This window comes from Topomyia yanbarensis, chromosome 1 (assembly GCF_030247195.1).
Source record: "Topomyia yanbarensis strain Yona2022 chromosome 1, ASM3024719v1, whole genome shotgun sequence".
Taxonomy (NCBI): domain Eukaryota; kingdom Metazoa; phylum Arthropoda; class Insecta; order Diptera; family Culicidae; genus Topomyia; species Topomyia yanbarensis.
The window spans coordinates 179,557,259-179,573,871 of record NC_080670.1 but is presented as its reverse complement, the minus strand read 5'-3'; the positions used below and the strand labels follow the sequence as shown (position 1 = coordinate 179,573,871).

The 16,613-nt window shown below is 41.4% G+C and overlaps 1 protein-coding gene across 5 annotated transcripts in view; it reads left to right on the top strand.

The window, feature by feature from the left end:
* LOC131683272 (gamma-aminobutyric acid receptor subunit alpha-6) overlaps window positions 1-16,613 on the top strand; it is a 221,155-nt gene that overhangs the window by 197,757 nt on the left and 6,785 nt on the right. For 4 of the 5 annotated variants that reach the window (XM_058965121.1, XM_058965123.1, XM_058965116.1 and 1 more), the window contains 4 exons: window positions 12,497-12,637; window positions 13,101-13,645; window positions 13,700-13,767; window positions 13,821-14,573. In XM_058965121.1, the coding sequence (XP_058821104.1) occupies window positions 12,497-12,637; window positions 13,101-13,645; window positions 13,700-13,767; window positions 13,821-14,573 (1,507 nt within the window). Of the gene's footprint in view, window positions 1-9,266; window positions 11,589-12,496; window positions 12,638-13,100; window positions 13,646-13,699; window positions 13,768-13,820; window positions 14,574-16,613 lie in introns of those variants that run through there. The other variant, XM_058965131.1, reaches the window with a different exon arrangement.

Sequence of the window (16,613 nt, the reverse complement as noted above, 5' to 3'; positions counted from 1 at the left end):
CCTAGAAGCAAGAAAAAAGGAGTAACATTTCCTCTCCTAAGTTTCGTTGTAAAGGCCAGAAGATGTCTCTTCATGATTCTCCAAAAATAACAGCTAGAGAAAATAGTGGTACAAAACCAAAGCAAGTAGCTCCTCGCCTCAGAATCCTGCGCTCAGAAAAGAAGTTCTCATGACTTTCTGGGATATCAACAACTTCAAGTGTTCCCAAATCTCAGCCAGACACGAAACCAGCACTGGTCTTATAAAATTCTCTGGTATTGTGGACCGTATTTTTATAGCTTTAGATAATTCTGACCCTCTTAAAAGCATCTTGATAAGCTTTCTTCTCGTAGTTGAAACATGCAATTGGCGGCAAAATGACCCCTCCTTTCAGCGATTTTTTCCTTCGATAGCTGATTCATCGAATGAGGTGACGGATTTGATCACTGTTGTACAGTGTAGCTCTAGAAGCATTATCCCGAAAATCGATTGTTTTAAAATTTTAATAAATTATTTGAAATATTGAGCAATGCATTGCTACCGCCTACATTCCCCTCAAAGTAGGTCACCGATGCCTTTACGGTATTGCGAAACTCCTCCCGGTATCGAAGCTAGCTTTTGAAGATTTTAACTCCCACGGTATGTCACGGGGTTGTCTTCATGTCGATTATCGATCTACCACACTCCATGAGCTTTTTTGTTTCTTCGATTATAGAGGTTAGGATCATTCGCGCATCTTGTTCAGATTAGCGAAATCTCTAACTCTGTGTGCGAGGTTGGGAATCGAACTCAGGTGAGTTACGTGAAGGCAATCGATTTACCAACCACGCTAGGCTCGCCCCCTCTCCACAAGTTTTTCGACAACTTCAATCTGGGTATTTTGATCACGCGTGAAAGGAGTAAAGGACATTGATTCCTGCTATTCCAGCACGCCCGAACGCCGTAGGCTTACATCGCTATGGTTAGATTTCATGTGAATTCGTTATTAATATTTCTAACGGTTCAGGGCCACCGAATACAATCAATGTTTCGTATGACCTCACACGAATTATTGATTGGAAGAGCTAGGACGTCGTCGACGAACTATCGAGAGAAACTCTTTGGACACTGCCCAACGTATGCAAAATGGCAAATCTGCCCAAACTCTATGCAGCACAGAAGACCTAACCTTTCCACGATATTGAGAACCAACCAATCTGTCCGAATCTGTGAAATGGCGTTTGTTGAATTAATTGAACAAATTCCTTGAGAGTAAGATTGTCTCTTATGACTGGAGGCAACTGAACCAGGAAACCCATCCTCCGACCACAACTCGTATCGGCCGATTGCAATGCTGTCCTATATCCGGAAGATGTTCGAGAAAATGATCTTGTTTCGCTTTGATAATTGGATCGAAGCAAATGGCACACTGTCAGATTCACAATTTGGCGTCCAAAGAGGCAAAGGTAGGAACCTGCCATGCGCTGCTCTCAACAGATATCCTATGCTAGTAAAAAGTAAATAGGATCAGTGTTCTTGTGCACTAAGAAGGCTTTAAACTCAGCTTCTATCAACATTCTTTAGAAAAAGCAAGAACAGTTTGGCTTTCCACCGATTTTATTGCAAAAATACCACACCACAATCACTTCTCATCACTCATTAATCGGAAACGTGCATGTTTTGTTTACCCCCGTCTAATTTTCGTGTTGAGTGGTTCTGTTTTTAGCGGCTTCTCTTTCCTACTCGTGTCGTAGTAGTTGTGTTTCGTTCTAGATATGGAAACTACTGACTTGAAAAAGTCGCAGCAACAACAGGATGGAGTTTGGAGAGTGGACGGGAAATAATTTTCTTTGATTTTGCTAATGAAGTTTGCAAGGATGGAATCGGATCAGGTTCTGGAGATACTATGGTATGTAAGCAACTCAGGTTCTGACTGCCCGGTGGACCCTTCTTGTCAGGGCGGCCTAGGTGCGTCTACCGAAATTTTGGATTTTCATATGTAAACAAACAAAAAAGGAAAAACAAACTAAAGTTTACCGTGTTTATTGTCCTCCAACTGTCTACTGCTGATCGTTTTTTAGGTACGCTGCTGACGCAGGCGGGAAGGCGACGTATTTTTCCGACCGACCGGGACTCCAACGGCCGTGTTCTCTGGCTGGTATCATTGGCTGCTATTGCAGCGGTCCTTGGCGTTTAGCTAGGGAAGGGAGCTTGGCCCTTGCTCGCCGCAAGCAATCCCGGAAGTCACCGCAGTGCACCTCCCAAGGGGAACCTTTGTCCATCCTGCTTCATTCTCCTTGACGATTAACTGTACATGAGAGCTTGGCTCATTTGACTTATCCTCTACAGCGAGAACGGCCGATGTCACGGTTCCTTTCCGTTTAGCTGGGGAAGCGGATACACCCTCCACACCTAGCTTACCCAGTTGATGATGTGAAACCTTTTTCTAGTGACGGAAAACTGTACTGAAAAAAAACTTGTAAACGGACGTCTGTCAATTGCCGTGATTCGTCACTAACTAAACCTTTCGATATACGCCAGCACTCGACCAAAACAAGCTCAAACCGCATCTCCGCTCAACTTTCGACAAACATATTATTACGGTTGGGATTCCTGAAGTGTAAACCTAAAATCCGGTCGGAAACAATTCAACATGAATTGTTTCCGGCGAGAAAATTTTTGTTTTTGTTACGTTTCAAAAATCTGTGCTGTTCTGAAACAACTGGTACAGTCGTGATTCGCTGGTTGGGCCACAGCCTCTGTCCAACCAACGAATTTAATTCGCTAGTTGGACCGACTGACAAATGTGAAAAATTCTCCAAAGAAGACATTAGTAGTGTAAAAGATTGTAAGATAGATTGTCAAAGTAAATTTGACATGAGATTTTGACGTTCAGATGCTTTTTAGTTGGACAATGGTCCAACTAGCGGACGTCCAACTAAAAAGCGGTCCAGTTAAAAAGTGTCCAACCAGCGAATCACGACTGTAATTTTTAACAGCAGCAGAAGTTTTATTTTGACAGTTTGGAGAGATAAAGGCGAGACATTTTCCGTGATCAAAATCCGGCACAAAATCTTGGCCCAAATCCCGTGATCAAATTCCCGAGGTGTACCTTTATTGCTGTTCACTGTCACTGCTGATCCGCCGTCGCTGCCCTCTTAGAACGGTTGGTTTCAAAATCGTCCAACAAAGTACGTTCGTTGGACCAATTTGGACAACGTCCAAATAACCGTTCAACAAACGTCCATCGCTGGATCCGTATTGAACGATTTTGGACGTCTCAGTGGGTGGTGATGGTAGAAAGAAGACGTTTTCTTTCGACCGGTCTGGATTACGACTCAAACTATTATTTCCATGTATTTAAGTACATAACCAACTGTCAAAATTCTTTTGGAAACGAAATTTCGGACAAACCGTGACAGGCTAAACACAGTTCATAGCAGTTAATGAAAGAGAAAACTTTTCTCTTTTGTTAACTACCAACATATGTAATTGGAAAACGGTTTGTCTGGAGTTTCCTTTCAATGAGAATTTTGACAGCTTTTAAGCCGTAATCATATGGTTGTCGAGAACTGTCATCGTCGATGAACAGCATAGCCAGCGCACACTTATTTATACAAGAGGAAAGCGGAGACCTACCTAAACCCAATTTTATTTTTACACAAATTGCCAATGCTAAAATGAACGAAAAATTACAACTAAATGTGAACGGTACATAACAGCAGTGAGCGTAATGTTGCCAAAACAAATACACTCTACGGAGAGAGCAAGCAAAAATAGGTATTTTTCCATCCAGTGCAAAATGGTAACCCTGACGAGTTACAGGTATATGTACAGGTATGAAACGCAATTTTTCATGCTGAGCCCCTACCGATTTATGTCTCAAAAAGACGACAGCGAGAAGGAAACCGCCGTTCTTTTTTCTCCGTTTTATCTACTCTTCGCTAAACAAGAAAAATGGATACGCAATTTGACTGAATTCTCTCCGCAATTAGAAGAGAAAGAATATTTAAGAACTGGCAAGAATACTAAATTACTAGATATTACCACCTGTAAGAAAGTGAAAGTCTTATTGTAATGTTAAAATCCATTTGGTTCAATGGTTACATTAAGGTATCTCGTCTGGTTGATGGTACGATTATCTCGGAACACGGTTTGCCCTATATACGAAATGGGTAATCGGAAAGTAAATTGAGCTAACACCTACCTAAATATGTGAACCAAGCTGTTTGCAAATATGTACTTAAATGCATGGAAATAGCAGTTTGAGTCGTAATCCAGACCGGTCGAAAGAAAACGTCTTCTTTCTACCATCACCACCCACTGAGACGTCCAAAAAATGGTTTCAAAATCGTTCAATACGGATCCAGCGATGGACGTTTGTTGAACGGTTATTTGGACGTTGTCCAAATTGGTCCAACGAACGTACTTTATTGGACGATTTTGAAACCAACCGTTCTTAGAGGGCAGCAACGGCGGATCAGCAGTGACAGTGAACGCAATAAAGGTACACCTCGGGAATTTGATCACGGGATTTGGGCCAAGATTTTGTGCCGGATTTTGATCACAGAAAATGTTTCGCCTTTATCTCCAAACTGTCAAAATAAAACTTCTGCTGCTGTTAAAAATTACAGTCGTGATTCGCTGGTTGGACATTTTTTAACTGGACCGCTTTTTAGTTGGACGTCCGCTAGTTGGACCATTGTCCAACTAAAAAGCATCTGAACGTCAAAATCTCATGTCAAATTTACTTTGACAATCTATCTTACAATCTTTTACACTACTAATGTCTTCTTTGGAGAATTTTTCACATTTGTCAGTCGGTCCAACTAGCGAATTAAATTCGTTGGTTCGACAGAGGCTGTGGCCCAACCAGCGAATCACGACTGTACCAGTTGTTTCAGAACAGCACAGATTTTTGAAACGTAACAAAAACAAATTTTTTCTCGTCGGAAACAATTCATGTTGAATTGTTTCCGACCGGATTTTTGGTGTGGAGGGTTTTGTAAATCCGTGACGTTTTCCAGAATTAGGTTTACACTTCAGGAATCCCATTTTTTTGTGCAGACTTTTATTCCGTCACGGAAAATGAAACTCCATCTCCTATTTGAAATACATGGGGAGCCAAATCAAGCGGTCGAATGCCTGAGGTGTACAGTAGCCTTAAGGGACAGTTGGAGAGAATCAACGCGGTAAAAGTTATTTTTTATTTGTTTTATTGTTTTTTTTGTTTATATACTAAGCTCCGAAATTGTAGTAGAAGCACCTTAGCCGCCCTGTCAATAAGGGTCTGCCTGGCAGTTAAGATTGGAATCAGCGATGTCCAAGAACAGCACGCGACCCGCACCGTACCTGCTTTGAATTCCTAGTAAGCACGCGTGCTGTTCTCTGTACAAGCACGCAATTGTGCCTGTTCTTCCAAGACAGTTCTCGTCAATGTTAGAAGAACGGGTGCTCACCGAGAACACGAACACGAAGTTAGAAGAACACGTACCTGTTTGTGTTCGCGCGTTTTTTGCGTGTTGTGTGCTTCGTAGAAACGATGTTTCGAAATGGTGGTTCAGTTAACAATGTAACTGCGGTTGACTATCGCAATGAAGTATTTTTATTTTTCGCTAAAATATTCCAAATATTCCATTCGAAGTTATGTTCAATGTTTATCGTACTTTCATTTAAAAGCTCCAAAGAAACCACATATTGGTAACTGAACCACCATTTCGTAAATTTGTATGAATGTCATAAATTTTAGAAAAAAAAAAATTGGTTTGATAATAGATCTGAAAATGTAAATTCATAAGTTTATCTGCAATAATGCTGCTAAAACGTAATTTTTTAATTACCCTACAACTACGTTTCACGCCAGATATATTATTCTGTTTCTCTGTCGGCCAATTTCTTCACTTGGATGAAAACCGGTTTTCGTTGAAAACCGGTTTTCGGCTAATTGGCCACCAGCAACCCGCAAAAAACGGATTTCAGCGAAAACCGGTTTTCATCCAGTGAAGAAATTGGCCGTATGTCATTTCAACACTCACTAATATTTTCGCGACGCACTCGCATAGCCTCGCACCATCAATATATTAGATCATCAATACACGTGATGCTGCTAGTTTCATCCGCTTGAGATGCCATAAGAAAAACGAAAAATCGTGCAGAACCGCGATGCTATCGACACGCAGCTCAGAGCCGACACACGTATCGGTTCTACCAGAGTGTATGTAAGGAGAGTGAAGACAACTGTCATGATTATCTGTCAGTAATATTCCAAACGAACAAACGACCTCTCAAAATACATGGATTTGACTCGTTTGGAATGACACTGGCAAATAATCATTGTTCCAATTTTGACAGTGTCGTCACTCTCCTTATATGCACTCAGGGTTCTACGAAGCACACGGCACACAAAAAAGCCCGAACATGAACAGGAACGTGTTCTCTAACTTTCGTGTTCGTGTTCTCGACGAGCACCCGTTCTTCTAACATTGATGAGAACTCGTTCTTCGAGCACGTGGCACACTAGTATTGGAAGAACAGGCACACTTGCGTGCTTGTACAAAGAACGACACGCGTGCTTGACGAGAACAGGAACGCGTTCTAGAACGTGTTCTGGGACATCACTGATTATAACCCGAGCAGTGGTCAAACTCCCACTTACAACTGAAAGCAATAGGCTTTTGTGTATGATGCTTGTGTCGTATTATTTTTAGTGTAACTTGTAGTTGTATTTCATATTCTTGTAAAACACATTTGTAGCAGTAGTATTAGCCTCCTACATTGCCAGGAGACGAAACAGTTGCCTTAAAAGGGTGACTCACTTACACTTACACTAAATAAACTATCAAAGAGTATATAACAACAATTTTTTTCCCTTTTTTTATTTCGACTATGTGGTCACATTTTCATTTTTACATTTTAATGACATTCAATTAGCTAGAGATTGCTGGATAGGGTAATTTATGAAAATTTAGAGCCATAGTACTCAAGTGAGAGGGATGTGAAGTACACAGATCGGAAAGCTTGAAGTGACAGGGTCATTTGAACAGGCTTAATACCTTACGGGCTTAACTTTTGTCTTCTGCTGATGGGGGTAAGCGCGATGGCAATAGTCTAATAAAAATCTATCCCGGCATTCAAAAGGCAAACAGAGATGAACAGCAGCAATCTCATTGATTGATGCTAATCGTCGACAGGTTTTCAGTGGTGATCTTGCGTGGCTTTTCTTTTGTCGGTTCACACGGTAAAGAGGGACAAGTTTGTCTTTACCAGAAGACATGCTGGTGGACTTGAATGATTCGTAGTTATGCTGCCTAAGCTCGACCCCCATAAGCAGAAGACAAAAGTTAAGCCCGTATGTTATTAATCCTGTTCTAATGACTCTGCCACTTCTAGTTATCCGATCTGTATACTTCACATCCTTGCTCCCAGTAATCTCTAGCTAATTGAATGTCGTTAAAATGTAAAAAATATAACAATATCCGAACTCAATTTAAAGTATTTTCGAAGATAAAAAGCGCCAGGCCCATGCGCAAGGGGAGGGTTTTGGGGGTTCAAACCCCACCCATGAAAGTTTGGAATTACTTTTGAAAATTCCTTAACTTCCTGAACAGGAGTAAAAGTTTTATACTTCGAGTTGTTTGGACATATGATTTCATTTGAGTTTGGTCATTCTAGAAATAAGTCTCCACATGTTTCGATATTAAAAACAATTGCGAGTAGATCGGTTACACAGCAAAGGTCGGTCATCGAGCTAACAACAGCAGCTAAGGAGAGAAAATAACGAACCTTCTACTTGAACTAGGAACAAACTGGATATCATTTTCTAGAGAAATTTCGCCGTAGGTGAAATCGCCAGATTGGCTAAAAAATAAATGGCTCACGAAAACGGGCATCGGTATCAGGAGAAATTCCGCCGCCGGGAAACTCTCAGCACCAGCTAGTAGATAATTAGAAACGAGTATCGCCAAAAGGGATAAGGAACCCTGCGAAGACAGTTGTAAAGAGATTTAAGTCGTTATGTTCGGCATCTCTGGATCTGTTTGCTTCTCGGCAGGTAACAATATTTGCAGCTGACCTGAGTAGGTCCGTTATACCACGAAGGTTTGAAATTAAGTAAGAAACAGCATCAATGCAAAAAACACGAACGATTAACGCAAAATAAAAAGCAAAATAAAGAGCAAAAGCACAATCCATCCTGAAGTAATACCAAACGGTGACCCCGAATGGATGAGGATTGGAAGGAACAAGAGGCTTAGGTTTAGTCGGTAGGCTTGTTACAAACCATCTGGCACTACCATGAGCCAACGGGCGGTGGTATCTGATCAAGATTCCTTCTCAATAACTCAGACATTGTCCCAATTTGTCTAGTCAAGTTGACACAAGACTCAACCCTCCGGGACTCGGAAGCAAACTTGAACGTTTGAGAGTTTCTATACTTTCTTTATTTAAGGAACAAAGAAATCTAAACCTCTCCCTTAAGAATTTTCTGCGCCTGTAAAGCGCAACACATCGGTATGCGAGCGTATGGACAAACCTGGCCGTGAGGAATGCCACTCACTGAGCTTCGTCCCAAAACACGCAATTTTCAGAAATATTTGTAGTTGCATTGTTTTCAAGCAGAATTTCGAACTGCCGTTTTCCCGCCAATTAGGTAACAGTGACGATTTGTTTCAATAAGTAGTCTAGTAACCTAGTTATTTTGTGAATTTTTAAACGAAATTTTTTCTTTATGCCTTTTAAATGTGTGTATTAGACTGCCCAGAAAATTTTTTGAAAACTCAATCAGTACTTGCTCCAAATTTGAAACAAATCGGACAAGTCTAGCTACCGGACCAACGTGCCAGAAGTTTGTATGGGATATTTAGACAATTTACATGGAGAAAACCAACTAGCTCGCATTTTCGTCGCTGGGTGGCACTGTATTCATCATATTATCACTGCAAGTGAAAATAAGAAAGATAATTTAATTATCTACAACTTTGTCGAAGACTGCCAGTAAATCCGGCTTTGTTGAAAGAAGTTATTAAACTTTTAACGAAAAGATGTATGAGTCAGTTTTGCATGGGGCCTAGCAGCGCTTGGTACGCGAATTCCACGAACTATACATTTTTGAGAAATAATGATTAGATTAGCTGAATAGTATGTTCAGAAGAATTGTAGTACATGATACGAGTTATGTTTTGGTTAGAAAATTTTAATTCCACCTATGACCGCATAGAGGACGCTAACAGTAGCTTTTTGTGGAAGAGAGATAGAATATTGAGATGTTTGGAAGAATTACTGCAAATTACTTGCTCTACAACTTTGTAGAAGACACCTAATTTCTATCTCAACCCGTTGAAAAGTTAGTGTTAGCGCCCTCCATGCGGTAACAGGTGGAACTAAAATTTTCTAACCAAAACATTACTCTATTATTTGATATAATTCTTTTGAACATGCTATTGAGCTAAACCTAACCACTATTTCACAAAAATGTTTAGTTCGTGGTAATCGAGTACTGATACACAACCATACAGCGCTAGGCCCCATGCAAAACTGACTCAGACATCACTTCACTAAGGCTGTGAACCATTTGGTGAAATTTTTAACTTTTAGTTAAAATCTGACACTTCGAAAGTTATTTGCAAAATAACCCTACTCTGGAGCATGGTTACAATTGACAGAGCGATAGTTAAATTTGACAGCTCGATGGTTAAAATTTTGCCCATGATGCAGAATAAAAAGGTGGAAACATTTGCTGTACCTAATTAAGATTGTCAATATTTTTTAATACAAAATTAAGGGATAAAGATGGAAACGATAGCGTGTTGTGTTAAGATTTGTTTGGGTTATTTCATGATGTGGATGTTTACTTTTGAGGCTATGACCAAAGACAAATATTAAAGACGTAAATCGTACGACCAAAGTTTTAAAAAATTGTGGCTCATTTCACCGTTTTAGAATGAGTGACCCCGGTCCCTTCAGATTTGACCATTCTCACCACTTGATGGCGCTTCAGTTTCATGTTTCTGTTGATTGTGGAATAAAAAATTATCAACGCAGGCCTAGAAACTTTAAAAAAATGAGAATTGTTGTTTACAGTTAATCTGTTTTTTGTGCTCCAGCTACGGTGAAATGTTTTAAAGTTTCATTTCCTCTTGTTTTTGTATATATTGTACGACCTCGAAACTCAAGAAAGTGATTTTGATGCTGCATATTTTTTGTAACAACCTCATCGGCTACCACATTGATCGCGGTGTATTGTTTCGGACTGATCTACTTTTGATGGTGTAGTCCTGTGCCATTTTAATCGCCAATGAACCGATTTATAGGACCTGCTGAAAAATTTAATTTGTATTATTTGTTTAGAATAAGCTACAAAAAAGTGTTTGCAAGTTTAATTAAGTTCCATAAGCCATCCATTGTGATATGCAGTCGTAGTGATTTGCATTTGGTATTTATTGGGCTGATTGATACGAAATCGAATTTTGATGACCAGTCGCCACTGCAGTATCGCTTGAATCGTATTACTCTGTCCCGTGACGCTACTTTTCTGCTCGATTTCGAAGGTTGCGGTTTCCGGTATTGACCGGGAACAAAAATCGCCAATTTGGAAAAATTGCTATTCTAAACGTTTTGTTTATTTTAAGCTCGCTAGTTTTTCCTTAGTTACCATTAGGTTGATTTTTTCCTTAGATACCTTTCGTTGACAGAAAAATGAGTACCCGTATTTGTTATATCAGCTAAACGTCAAGGTTGGGTTTGACATTTCGAGGGACCGTGAGTTACTTATTGGCGAATCCAAAATGAACCAAAAAATAAACGTTAGAGGCAAGGCCCTGGTCTAAGTGCGGTGTTTTATGGTGTTTCAATCGGAGAAGACCACGTGGAATTTTGGGCAAATATTTATTTGTTGATAACTGTAACGCAGTGACGACTGTTCCAACAAGTAACCTACTCATCTTATGTTGATTTCGGTTTTAGACCAGAGTGGCCCTAGGTTCGCTCTAATATTTACAAAATCCATACAAAAGTGACAGCTCAGGGCGAACCTAGAGCGACTCGAATCTAAAAACTAAATCAGCATTAATTTATCATCATTTAGCATGTTTTGGTACTCGAACCATTTTCCTCCTCCTTTAACCCAGCCGATCTGAATCGGCATGCACCCCGTTTGTCACCTCTTAAATCAAATTGATGGAAATGTGGCCAATCGAAAGTGACATCAACAACAACGACGGTTCATCAAACAGTCGTACCAGCTCACCTATTACATGTGGTTTTCCGTTTGGGTATGTTCGTGAAAATTAATGTAAAGCACGTACCTATGTACGTAGCACGATAGAGCCACTACCATGTGTTCACGTGCCACCCATCTGTTTTCGTCATTATTAATGGCCGTGGAGAGAAAGGCTTCGAAAAGTAATCCAATAAACATTTATATTTTCGGTATTCGAATCAGTAGTAGGTAGAGGTACATACAATCGTTTAGTGTTGAGTGTGTTTGGCTGTGACAACTTTACAGGTGTTTCGATTTTCGGTGACATGTCAGAGCTGATATCGAAATAAGTATGTCATGGAAAATTTGTCTGACAAAAAAATCAAATGTTTCCATTAAAGAAGCCTCACTACCAGTGGAAGGAGTAAGTTGGAAGGTAATTTTAGATCGAAAATATGTTTCAAGAAATGTTTAAAACTTAATTTAACTGCACCACCATTATTCGCATAGCCACATATTTTCATCGCTCGCGGAGACTTTGTTTTTGGAGTGCACAGGGAAGATGCTTTCGCGTCCACACTGTACTTAGAATAATTCCGAAACTAATTAAAAGGGTTCTTTCCGTCCTGTGCACGCTGGGGAAGTATTTTCATAAATAGTTTCCGTACCGGACCTTGCGCCGTCCCGTTGCCGCGTTTCATGCTAGGCACTCAAACCGTATTTCGTTCAGCTCATTTACCTAATAAGTATAGCAGATGTATAGGGGAAACCGAACTGGGTTGAACTTTGTTTCGTTAGTACTTTAGGAAACTGTTAATAAATTCGATTAGATGTATCGGATAAGAAAATGTTATTCTTCTTGACCCAATTATTTTCGAAATAAAATACGCATTTACAACATTTTCACAAGATGCTCCTAAAAATCGAAATGTCCCGATAATTCTCAGTAAAAATTTTATTTCTTTTCGTATTACCTAAAAATTATAAAAATGTTAAAATATAAGAATTTTTTTTTAAACCAAGGAAAATATAATTGACATAAATCAAATTTGAGCGTAACGGAAATGCATCACGAGTTTCTATAGCATTTTAGTCAAGTCCCCTGATTCCAATCGAACCAAATTGTACACGAAGTACAAGTAAAGTACCATTCCGAAAAAAAATGCGACTGTTGCATTTGCTTCGGGACGTACAATCTACTTCCCGGGGGATTACCTGTAAAATCAATTATGAAATGCTACGAGACAGTCGAAAAAAGTAAATTAAACTGTACCTTTTCCTTCTTCTCTTTCTTCCCTTACCCGACGCTGCTGTTGCTTTTCGATGCATCCCATGCCGGGCCAGGATAATCAGCATGGTCTCATGCTACTCGACGAAGGTGGGTCACGTTCAGCAGCACAACACCATGGAGAACGGACTGCTGATAGCAGCAAACATTTCGATCGGTCACCTACGGAAGCATAAATTTGTCTACTACCTGCCAAGGTAAGTTGTTTTGAGGGGGGAAATCGTGTAGTAATTCCTCTATGTTCGTCGAAGGAAAATATATATCGCAATCCAACAAAAGTTACATCTCTGGGAATGCACCAGCATACTGTAAACGATTATACCACACAGTAGAAAATAATCTATGTACTGTTGCCAAGTTAGAAGAAACCAGTTTCCTGTTCTCGATTGGTTACGTCCCTCCTACGGATTAGGCTATTGGTTTCCACGCAATTTATCACTATCTCCGAACTTCCGCAGGGAAGTCTTCTACACTCTAACATTTTCTTGTCTTACATGAACAACGCCCATATTTCCGTTTAATACCTAACTTTCTGATGCCGATGATTTTAATAAATTTTACATCATTTAAAAGCGTCAGTAATGTTGGAATTGGACTTCTGTGCCAATTGGTATAATAATTGATACTTTTTTAATTCACTCTTCATACTTCATTCGACAGAATCAACAGCACACCACACAATCGCAAGCAGCGTAACTCGTCTTCCTATTCCAAGAGCGACTACACTGACACCATCCATCAAACCGAGTCCGAACCACGAGGTGATCGACCTTCGCCCACAACCTTCCCCAGATTACGTCACATATCAATGCCCAGTATTACTGCTGGTGAATCTGGACCCGTTAATGCACTCCATCTCGATGAACACCAGCCATCGGTCACGATTCAGCAACACTCGGAGCAACAGCCCCAAAAGACACAACAACGTTACTACATCTACAGTAGTGCTCCCCGCAAGCGGGGTGCGGAAAAGGAAACCGATCGGTTTATGGCCAATAAGTACGATCTTTTCAGGCCGCAGTCCGGTTTTAATCGTCCTCCAATTAGACCTTTGAACACCACCAATCAAGCATACGAGTACGAAGCTTATCGGAAAGTGAAGAAACGCAGTGCTGCTGACGATATGCTAAGCAAAAATATTACGTTGATTTTGGAGAATCTGCTTAAAAGCTATGAAAATTCACAGATGCCGACACATGGTCAAGGTATCATCGGTTCCATTTCCTACCAATTTATCCAAAACATTTCTTTATTTCCAGGAATCCCTACGGTGGTCAAAACCAATATTTTGATTCGCAGCATGGGACCGATGTCGGAACTAGAAATGGTTCGTAACACTCGAAATTACTTTCCTGTAATTATTTTATCCTCCATTTTCAGGACTACTCAATGGATTGCTACTTCCGGCAGTATTGGCGCGACAAGCGCCTCAGCTTCCGCGGTCCCATCAAAAGCCTCTCGCTGAGCATCAAAATGCTCGAACGTATATGGCGACCCGATACGTACTTCTACAATGGAAAACACTCGCACATCCACACCATCACGGTCCCGAACAAACTGCTTCGTCTCAGCCAAGACGGCGAAATTCTGTACTCGATGCGGCTTACGATCAAAGCATCCTGTTTGATGCAACTCCGTAGCTTCCCAATGGATCGTCAATCGTGTCCGCTTGTACTGGGCAGTTACGCTTACTCCCGGCAGCAGCTGCTCTACGAGTGGCAAAATGACGAATCGGTGAACTTCGTTCCCGGTATGACACTCAGTCAGTTTGATCTGATGAGTTTCCATCAGAAGAACTACACCTTTGCCAGGCGGGAGGGTGAATTCTCCGTTCTACACGTGTCGTTCAATCTCCAGCGACACACCGGGTACTTTCTGATTCAGGTGTATGTGCCCTGCATTTTGATTGTGGTGTTGTCATGGGTGTCGTTTTGGATACATCGGGAGGCTACCAGTGATCGGGTTGGATTGTGTATTACCACGGTGCTGACACTGTCGACGATAAGTTTGGATTCGCGGACGGATCTGCCGAAGGTTCGCTATGCGACAGCTCTGGATTGGTTCCTGCTGATGAGCTTCTTCTATTGTATCGCTACGCTGCTGGAGTTTGCCGGGGTGCACTATTTTACCAAGGTAGGTGACGTGGTACGTTATACGAATATATTCGTGCTTACATGGTACTGTATGCATAAACGCACTCTTGAACCAAAAATCTTATTTAATTATACATCTTGAGCTTCGTACCTACTATTATTAGATAAACGAACAACCATTTTTAAAGACCCTTTATTTCTTGATGAGTCCTGAGAACCGCTTAAAAAGTTTATTGCAACTACAAATATTAACCTCACCAAAACTCCAAGTGTTCTTTGGAGTAGCGGACAACATGGATAGGTCTGTCGGAAGAAGGTTTTATATCGATAGCCCTAACCAGTAGATCGTGTCAAACTTTAGGTCAACGATTACCACGGTGTCGTCAATAGTAACAGCTAGAGTAAACCATATGCCTGGTCTGGTTTTCAAAGCACTGTTGCAAGTCGCTCCTGACTACACTAGTTTCCTCGCTAATCTACCAACTACCAAAACCACATCAGCGAGATCTTTGATCTCCCGGGACCACCTACGTCTACACGTAATTACTGGAAAGTATTCCTTCAATTATCTGTACAAGAATTCGTCGGAGATGAACTTCCAACTGCTTCTCAGTGTTGAACGACTATCCACTGGGACCCGTGGGTATGAACTTTATACCGAATGTATTGCCCAGCACGAAGTGGTTCGTCGCCAATGCTTCCTAATCTACAGCCTTCGGCGGAATGCAGGTAAGGGGCGTTGAGCTTATCATGGCCTTCGCTTCGAACCGGATTGTTTCTAATGGTTCGTCGTTGGGTTTTCGGAGACCCTCAAGCGTCGCGCTAATAGCGACCTTGACTGAATGAACGAGCCTCTCCCACGCACGACCCATGAGTGGAATTCAGTTATACGTCATTTGTGCAGTAGGGAACTTCTAGGTCACCACCTTGTGGTGCGTTTTCACTGCATTGTTACTCCATACTCAACGAGTGTACCATTTAAAAATGTGCGATCCTGGTTGTAAGACTCCAAATGGCCAGTTAACCACATCGTCTTGGGGTGGCCTTTGCAACGCCAGGCACTGCTTCGTGCAATCCTGTCCAGTTACGGTGTGGCGAATCTCGTTGAATATGAACACTCGATTGGCGCGGCGAAAGTGGCGATGGAAGAAGGTGATTAAATGTTGTTGGATCACGCGAAACTCAGCGTCTGTTGGTAGGTAGGGTGCAACACCGATTCGGACACGACTTCCCAGAACTTCGTTCGCGTCCAGCGATCACCATTTGGTGTAGCTGATGCTGGCTTCATCCACCACGTTTTAGAACGAATTTAGACGAGAACATCGGGATAAATTTTACCTTGAGCTATCCATCATTAGCTCTAGACTAGGTCCCCAATTCGTCGTTGATATCGTTGATAGCAACTATCCTTTTGGCTCTGTTGTTGTCAGAATCTCACCTACGCGGACTGTAACGAACTGGCGATATCACCTAGGATTGAATGATTTAATCCAAGCAAGCATGGTTTTCAAATCACATCAGAAGTATTGCAAATTCCTGATTTTGGAGGCTGCTCGCCAAGATAACCCCCAGGCTAGTGGTTGTCAACTCGAGTCTGGGGTGGTTAATAAGGCAACTTCCAGCTTTGTTCCTTCCCACCACTGTCCGTCTCCTGCCGGAAAAGGGCCGCCGCAGGAAACACCGTCTCGCTGATTTGGGCTTTTCACCATGCTTCAAGTCTAAGTTCTCCGGCGACTGCTCTGTTGACTCTCCTATTCTCTCCAGGACTTCCTTCGACAACAGGGTGAAGCCTCCCTTTGAATGCACGACCATTATTGATTGCAGAAATGTCTCGAAGTTGTCCACATTCAGATTCTTCACGGGGAACAAGTGGAGCCGAATGCTACCACTTATGAGTACACATAAGGGCAATCCGATGAAAGTTCTCAGAACACGAAACAGTGGTCGAATTTTGTTCTGAAGGAACATCTCCGCGATGTTTCCAAAGAGCGACAGGATACTGTCCGATCTCTTAAGTAGCTTGACGTTGTGCAACGCGTCGCGCACCTATGTCAGACAAAACAAAACATTGCGTCGCGAA